The 8689-nt window shown below is 41.9% G+C and overlaps 1 protein-coding gene across 3 annotated transcripts in view; it reads right to left on the bottom strand.

The window, feature by feature from the left end:
* Window positions 1-449: 449 nt before the first annotated feature.
* ptk7b (protein tyrosine kinase 7b) overlaps window positions 450-8689 on the bottom strand; it is a 48938-nt gene continuing 40698 nt past the window's right edge. For all 3 annotated transcript variants that reach the window (XM_088385900.1, XM_088385902.1, XM_088385901.1), the window contains 13 exons: window positions 8505-8641; window positions 8112-8247; window positions 7139-7258; window positions 6639-6788; window positions 6045-6192; window positions 5356-5483; window positions 4738-4938; window positions 3756-3917; window positions 3448-3680; window positions 3286-3366; window positions 2460-2611; window positions 2204-2382; window positions 450-2069 (listed from right to left, as the gene is read on the bottom strand). In XM_088385900.1, the coding sequence (XP_088242026.1) occupies window positions 1909-2069; window positions 2204-2382; window positions 2460-2611; window positions 3286-3366; window positions 3448-3680; window positions 3756-3917; window positions 4738-4938; window positions 5356-5483; window positions 6045-6192; window positions 6639-6788; window positions 7139-7258; window positions 8112-8247; window positions 8505-8641 (1988 nt within the window). In that variant the 3' untranslated portion in view covers window positions 450-1908. The remainder of the gene's footprint in view (window positions 2070-2203; window positions 2383-2459; window positions 2612-3285; window positions 3367-3447; window positions 3681-3755; window positions 3918-4737; window positions 4939-5355; window positions 5484-6044; window positions 6193-6638; window positions 6789-7138; window positions 7259-8111; window positions 8248-8504; window positions 8642-8689) is intronic.

Below are 8689 nucleotides of genomic sequence, written 5' to 3'. Positions count from 1 at the left end.
GAGGGACATTAAGGACGTGACACGAGAAGGCTGCTTGAAGGAAAACTTGTACCAAACCGTCTGCTTACACAATTTATTGCTTCGTATTATTAGGTCAGTCCAGTCAGATTAAAACGTTTTAATCCACTAATAGAAGAATGCAGGATATTTTGGTTATTTACAGCTGTTTACCAAAGTCTTTTAGGTGTCAGCGTGCAGAGGCTTGTCTGAAATATGAAGACGCAGTTTCCTTCATAATTGCGCACCAACATTCGCCAAGAGAATTTGTCAAGAGCTCAAAAGCTCACTTCACAGATTGCAACATTTTATAGAGAAGCTGTTTGCAACTATTGCACCATAGAGAACTTCCAGATGGATTGTATGTACATGTGCATATGATTAGATGGAGATGTATTAAAAACTTTGCCTAATTACTTTTCAGCACTTCTGCATGTCAGACAAACTAAGAATTATCATTGTAATGGAAAACTTTTAATAAAGATCACATTCAAAGTGTTCAAGTGTGCCTCACGTTGTGGCCAGCGAGTACACTTCTCTTGCAGGTTGCTAAAAATACAACCTAATAAAATAACCAATTGGGTAAAAACTGTGAACCTTTATTGACAGCAGTATGTATACTTGTGTATATATATCCATATAAGATGGTGCCCTTTTGCTGAAGCAGATTAAAAAAATGCCTACATGTGAGTGTCTAGCATTCATTAAAAAATATTACACTAACACAACATATAAAAACTATTTTATGCACAAAGGCATTTGATTCATGTGGAAAAAAAAGTGAAGCGTTTTTAGATCATCCTTCATTTACCAGGCACTTAGTAAGTACTGGTGACCAGTAGTCACTCTTTTGACCATCTGTTTTTGTACTTTGTGATAGCTGCTTAGCCAGGCTATGCACACACTGAGCTGAATCATAACAAGGAACATATAGCAGAACTACTCAAGATCTACCAATATAAAAAAAAAAAAACAACAACACAGGACCTTCATAATAAATAAACAGGCACCTGCATGGAGACAAAGAGGGATGTTTTAGGTGAAGTTAGTGCAAGGCCTCTAACATTATGTACACTGGTCCCATTTTGTAACATTGCACACAGAAACAAGTGGACCCAGAGGAAAAGTGATTGGACCTCTGCAAAGTTAAACATACTCGAATGGATTCCTGCTATTTGGGCACCATCACAACAAGTTAGCGTGTTATTGTGGTGCACTGGGAGCACATCGAGGTTAATACAAGAACAAAAAACACTCATTAAAATATACAAAATCTCCAATGGAACAGTCTTATTTCTTGGGTGCATTCTAAAAGATCCTTTTGTTTGTTCATCATCATTAGACGGGCTCATTTTTAAAACAAGTCAATTCATGTCGCACGTCCCATTTGTAACAGTTACACACCTTCATGCTAACAGCTGCACATACTGGAGCTTACATAGTCCACAAAAAAAAAAAAAAAAAAACACACACACTTGGCGCATCCGTATGGTATCGGGTGATGATGAGGGCTCACTGAGGATGGGTTCAAGCACAGGAGTTCGTTTTGGGCCGCTCAAAACCGAAGCGTTGTTTGACAGGTTGTGCTTGATTCTGATTTGAGCTGCATGTGTGTGTGCGCACACAGGTAGAGGCACCGAGTTTGTGAAGAGTCTCAGCGTTCACACAGACAGGGAGTTGAACCGAGCGGTCATCCATGTTGCATTTAAGGCAAACGTAAACTCACGGCGCTACTCCCATGAAAATAATCATTCGGGGAGAAAAAAAAAAATTGAGTGTGCATCCTCTGATATGGCAAACTCCTCCACACCCTCCTTTGTCTGAAATGCATATTTAAAACTCTTGTTCCCTGAAATGTCAGACATTGCTGTCTTTATTGATAGGGGAAAGGGCGTTCCCCTTCTCGGCGTCTCAGACTTTGCTGTCCGAGGGCGACTCTCCCAAATTGTGAACGATGTCGCTGAAGGAGGGGCGCTCCTTGAGGCTGGGGGCCCAGCAGCTGACCATCAGCTTGTACATTTTGGAGGGGCACCCTTCCGGGGGAGGAAGTTTCAGCTTGCCGCTCTGCAGGCCTGCAAGAGGAAGGCGCCACACACGATGATGACATGACATTAGATAGTTAACTGGATAGGTTCATATGATTAGACAGCTAGGAGTATTATCTCTGTGGTAGAACGTCACAACACACCCGAAAGCTGATACTGACCTTCGAGCACTTCATTGTCTTCAAGTTTGGTGTACGGCATTTCTCCGTGACTGAACACCTCCCACATGAGCACTCCGAAGGCCCAAACGTCAGACTTGGTAGAGAAGTCGTCCTCAAGCACAGACTCTGATGGGAGCCAGCGCAAGGGGATCCATGCTTGTCTGTAGTGATAGTACTCACTGTACACACACAAAAGACAAGCACGGTTTAGCAGTCAAGACCCCAATCAGTGCTTCTTAGCACTAACTCATCTAACCTTTTGTAAACGTCTTTGCTGAGGCTGAGCGACGACACTTTGATGCGTCTCTGACTGCTGATAAGGCAGTTTCGGGCCGCCAAGTCTTTGTGAACAAAGCGGTGAACGGACAGATGCTCCATCCCGCGAGCCACTTGGGCGCAGATGGAAACCTGATAGGAGGAAGGCTCAAATCATTATTGGATGTGGCGCTCATGATCACAGTGGAGGGTTAATGACAAAATAGATGGACCGCTAAGTAAGATTGAATTTACAGCCGGTAAATAGGATGTGAGAATTAAAACCTGCCATTTGGTATTCACTCGATTGAAATTGAATATCTGCTACTCTAGTTAATTTCATTGTATGATTTTGTATGGATGTTTAACATGATTCAATTTCAATTTTTTAAATTGTCGTCATACTCTAAATTGTGCGTTATTTAAGTGTTGTGCTTTTATCCTGATGATCATAATTTATATAAATGTATTTCAATTCAATGTTAATGTGTATGGTTATATTGTGATCTCAACTTACAATGTAATGTAATGTACCATGGGTCCTTTATGTAATGTATATTTGTTTTTTATTTTAGTTTCGGGAAGACATTTTAATCAAAATCAAGGCATTACATATTTCAGTTAGCAGTGTTTTATTATTGCAAAACACCTAAATCTTACCTTATCCATACTCAACATTGACCTATTTTTTTTTTTTTATTGTCTGCTTGTCCACATACATTGACAATAAATTAGTATTGGGAAACTTTGAAAGACAAATTTGAGGATCAAAGTTTGACGGGTAATGAGTCCTAATTTTGAAAAGTGCGTTAATTCAGAACACTTACTTTGGTCTTGGTGCTGATAGGTTGAGATTTCGCTTTGTCGTCTTTGTTTTTGGAAATCCTCAGGAACTGCTTTAAGTCTCCCTGGTTTGACAAACACCCAAAAGACAAAGTGAAGCGTCAAATTCTCCTGAATCATCGACCGGCGTCTTTTAGTAAGCGTACCAAGTCGTAGTATTCCAGGACCATGTAGTGTGGCTCGACCTCTCTGCACAGACCCAGCAGGCGAACTACGTTGGGGTGGCTGAGCTTGCCGAACATTTCCGCTTCCTTGCGGAAGTCAAGCTGAAGCTGCTCATCTCGAGTCTGGAGGCTCTTCACCAGCACCACCGTCTCCTCCTCCCTGTCTTCGATGCCCTTGGCTTTGGACAGCAGCACCTCGCCAAACTCTCCTTTACCTGCACCGCACGTCACGTCACAGTTTGGGTCGATGTCTTACTTCGTGTTTGTATGCAGCAGCAAGCGAACGTTACCTAAGGTCGTGATTGTTTGCAAGTTCGCGCGGGGAAAATGCAGCTTGTCATTGTTAGCGTGGCTGTGGCGCTTCTCGGTTGTTGCCATGGTACCCATGTTGGTGAGTGCCACCTCCTCCTGGATCTCAGTGGCGGCGTGGCCATTTTGTTGAACGGCGCCTCCTGACAAGCAAAACATGATGGCCATAACCATTTCAGAATTATTTCAAGAATGTCAGCGCTCACGTGAGTTTAGTAAAAAAATTGCGAGAGTGCAACATTCTCCTACTACTACTAAAGGGTGAACATCTGTCACCTGCAAGAATCAATGCTTTAGGAATCGATGCTTCTTGTGCGTCAGGCTCCGATTTCTCAAGGGAACAGGATACAATGAGATCCTCCATAAACAACAAAAACTACAATTTCATCTACTATGGTTTTAACATAGTGAGGCTGAAAAAGTTAACATTGCATGTTCAAATTTAATTGCTGCCAAAAGTGAAATCTGAATCAAAGCTATGGTTTAGCAACACAGACTCATCCTTACAGCTGATCTTTTGCAAATGTTTAAATTATTATTAGTTAGTTCATTACCATAGTTACAGTCTAAAGTTGAGTATTTGTTTCAGTTCGATTTTTACAATGCCATCATTGCATGGAAGAGACTGTTTACAATTCAGATATTCACTACAACTTGAGGTTTCATGTTTTTCACTGAAGTTCACAGAATGAACACAAGATGGCGGCAAACACCTTGACTTCTCATGTTTGTAGAAAACTAAGCTGGGGAAATTCTGGAGTTTCCAAATTTACATAAGACTGCATCTCAAAACTCAACAGCAGTACTACCTGTATCCTAGTATCTACTGTATTTTACAACAAATTCCAACAATATCCAAATCTTAAGTTTTCATACTCCACTGCAACACTTTATATCCTGTTTGAGAATATCTGGCTCAATAAGACAAAGGTTTAAACATTTGTCTGAATTAAAGAAGCATACCATTAAGACACTCCATCTCTGGCTCCTCTCCATCTGGACGTTTGTGCAGCCTTTTGGCGTTGCGTCTCTTCTTGCAGTAGAACATGAGGCCGAGCACCACGATGATGTACGCCACAGCCGCCCCCACAGACAGGCCGATGGTTTGAATCATCTTGTAAGGCGCTCTGTCTTCATCCTCGTCGTGCGTCTGTGCTGGTTTATCTAACGGGTGCACACATCCAAGCGGTGCATTAATAAAAAAGAACAAGAGTAGACAATTTCATTTCATTCTGTCAGAGCAAAATGTCATTTGTCTGTGGCACACTATCCTCTCACATGGGGTGTGAGAAAGTATGACTGTATAGTTGAGCTTCTCTAACAGACAATCTTAATGAAAGCCTGACTGTATATTCAAGCTTCAGACAACACACAGGAGACAAAACAGTATTAGATCTATCGCCTGCCCAGTTCCATCAACCCACTGACAGCTGTGGTTGTAACAAAGGTAGACATGGTTATTAACCTGTCAGTGCAATGACAAGACGAGTGGGACGATTTAATGAACACTTTCATCCAACATGTGGAATTGTGCCTTGTGTCCACACTGTGCGTGCTCTGATTAGTGTGTGCGTAACTTACCTACGACATAGAGCTGAGCCACGCGGTCTTTGATGCTGCAGCTGTTTCCAGCCACACATGTGTATCTGCCGGTGTCATCTGTTGTGACGTCTGAAATCACCAGGGAGCCATTAGCCATCTTCTGAATCCTGAGAGAAAGAATGATAATTTTAAGGAAACAATCTTTTGCACCACTCTAAACGATGCTAGTAACTTTTAATCACTTCAGCAGCTCAACCATATATTTAGAAAAATGGACATGGGTGTATTGAGGAAACTTATAGTTCACAGGTGTCAAACTCAAGGCCCGGGGGCCAGATACGGCTCGTCACATTTTATGTGGCCCGCGAAGACAAATTGTGCATCAAATTCGTGTGTCATTACTAGAATTGCAAAGTGTCTTCACTTTTAAAACTATCTTTTTGACCAGTTTTTACTAATCTGATTTGAAAATGAGTTATTTGTCAGTTTGTTTTGTAGCTTTTACTGTATATAATATGAGGTGCTCATACATTTATTTGGGTTGACAGTCATAATGGCCCTCCAAAAGAAGCTATGACTACAATGCGGCCCGTGAAAAAAATGAGTTTGACATCCCTGATAATAATAATAATGGTTTCACTCAAGCTCTAGTATAGATTATTCTACGTATGAATTATAAAGTGTATTTTTGGCATTAAGATGCAGAGATGATATCATATCTTCGTTACCTTCTGTTCCGACTGATGTCCAGCGTCTTGTCTTTTACCATCCAGTGGATGTGAGGCTCGGGATTTCCGGTGGCCTGGCAGTGCAGTATAGCCGTGTGGCCCTGATACACTGTCGTATTCTCAGGCTCTACTTTAAAACGAATGTACACTAAAATGTGTACATGGAAAAGACACACACACGCACACACACACACACACACACACACACACACACACACACACACACACACACACACACACACACACACACACACACACACACACACACACACACACACACACACAATACATTATCTTCAGTTACTCTTTGTTCTCATGTGGGCGCAAACTAAAAGGCTGTGGCGACTGTGGTTGCTCACAGTCACACTCTGCTGGCCAAGTGTAATTTCATTACGAGGCTGTAAAAAAGGTCACCGAGAGCCAGTAAATGCTGCCGCTTACTGAGAATGATCACTAAATGTTTCCTCATCAAAGTACCCTCAAATATACTGAAACCACAACGACTTGCAACATGGGAGTGGTGGCGTGGCGTATGTGGTTGTGCAAGTTTCTCTCAAAGCTGCCCGCGTCTACAATGATGAATGGGCTATTTACCTGCCACTGTGAGGGACACCAAGGCTCTGATCTCCCCCTGAAGGCTGTTGGAGGCGATGCAGGTGTAATTGCCAGCGTCACTGCGGGTGACTTTGGAGAAGTGAAGCTGGCCGTTTTTCTGCTCCACATGAGGTGGAAGGTCTCCTCCGTCTGCAGGGGGCGACAAAAGACAACAGACATTAAAAACAACTGAACATACATTGCAAACAATAATGTATGAGGCTCATCTAGTCAGAGATCAGCACATTTCTTGCATCAACCACAATTGCTTAATTTATATAGACATAAAAGCATCTGTGAAAAAAACTGAGTACGTTGGGAAAACCCACACAGGCACAGAGAGGCGTGCATTAATGTATGTATGAGAGCTACATTTAATTCCATTTCCTGAGCGCTTGTTAAACTGATACTACACTTAGACAAGCTGAGGAATTTTGTTTATTATTTTCCTTGAACTGCATTTTCCATTTTGACCCAAATATTAAGATCTTCGAGCCTACCTGCTTTAGTCCAGCGTATGGTGGGACTTTCTCTTCCTTTAGCCGAGCACTGGATGGTGATGTCATTATCCAGCTCCAGGCACTGGGAGGGTTGTGGGGTTGGGGTGAACTTGAGTTTCTCTGAAACAAGTCAAAACAACACACGTACACGTATTACACACACGTCTGACACAAAGGGGAAGTGGCGGTGAATGTCGAGCTGATTGAATATGTTTCAAGCATTTTCAAAATCAATATTCAAATTTTTTTCCCCAGCACTCTGAAGCAGTGATATTTTGTATACGTTGACAAAATTTTAAATTGTTAAGGCAGGAGAAAATGAACTACATGGCTGTAGATGAGTAGAATGTACAGTTTTAGGCAATCTGCATATTCGGCTTTATTTGAATTACAAATCATGATGTTTGTAGGTTTTCAATATTCTCTCTTAAACTCTTGTAATCGAAGGAACAAACACATTCCAGATAAAAGTGTGGCCAAACAAGAAAATGTGCAGCAGACATGAATGAGTCAGTTCACAGTTTTTTCCATTCGACAGTTACTATTCCCAACACTTAAAACTGTGATTTAGCCTAAACCGGAAATTCCTCTTGAAAAGATTCAAACACACCTGAGAAAACTGCAATGTGCACAAGCGAAAAGAACTTTTAAGTGAAGAGAACTGAAAAGTATCAGAGGCGAACATCTTCGAAATAGAGAAAGCAGGCAGACATAACAATGGCACGTCATATCATCTGCAAAAGCATTCATTTTAGAGAAAAGTGTTACAAAGGAGGTCAGACTAAAGCTGCTGCACATGAGTCACATTTAACACCTCCGTGGGTGTCCTCCAGCTCTTCCTATTTTAAGAAACACACACACAAGCCCAAAGGCATGACCACATTTGTTTTAGATTTTCTCTGAGCACTGCATTACTGATCTGTTTTGGAATTACGCCAACAAGACAAAGCAAAGATAAATATTGCTGTCTTACCCAGCACTGTGACTCTGGCCTGGCCAGATAGTCGGCCACCCACTGTTTTGGTCTCACAGCCGTACATCTGTCCATCGTACACCTCGACGCTGTTGATCCTCAGGGTGCCGTTTGGGAATACTTTAAAACGAGAATCCTGGCAAGAACATTTCAAGACAAGCCCAGCTAAATTGTCTGAAAATGAGCATGACATTGTGGAAACATTTGGGGGAATATATGGCAACGGGAATTATTTTAATAAATATTAATGGGGGAACAAGTTTATGTTCAACAGCCAACACTTTGCAATAGCTCAAAGAGAAAGTCAAACTATCCTCAAATGCTAAACTATCTACAAAGCCTAAAATGGCGTCATCACACGGGTCAGTGTGGAATGTGACCGTGACAACTGACCTCTGCTGTGATCATGATGTTGTTGCGAACCCACGTGACCACAGGTTCAGGAGTTGCTTTAGCATGACAGTGCAGATAACCCGCTTTACCTTCTTCCAAAGGACTATCTTGGGGCCGTGTTACCCACACGGGGGAGGCTGAAGGAGAACACACGTGTACATCACATGAGCCGAGACATTTTACAG

Source organism: Syngnathus floridae, chromosome 9 (assembly GCF_059516105.1).
Source record: "Syngnathus floridae isolate MCC-2025c chromosome 9, RoL_Sflo_1.0, whole genome shotgun sequence".
In the NCBI taxonomy this organism is placed as follows: domain Eukaryota; kingdom Metazoa; phylum Chordata; class Actinopteri; order Syngnathiformes; family Syngnathidae; genus Syngnathus; species Syngnathus floridae.
The sequence above is the reverse complement of the archived record's forward strand: the minus strand, read 5'-3'. Positions and strand labels throughout refer to the sequence as shown.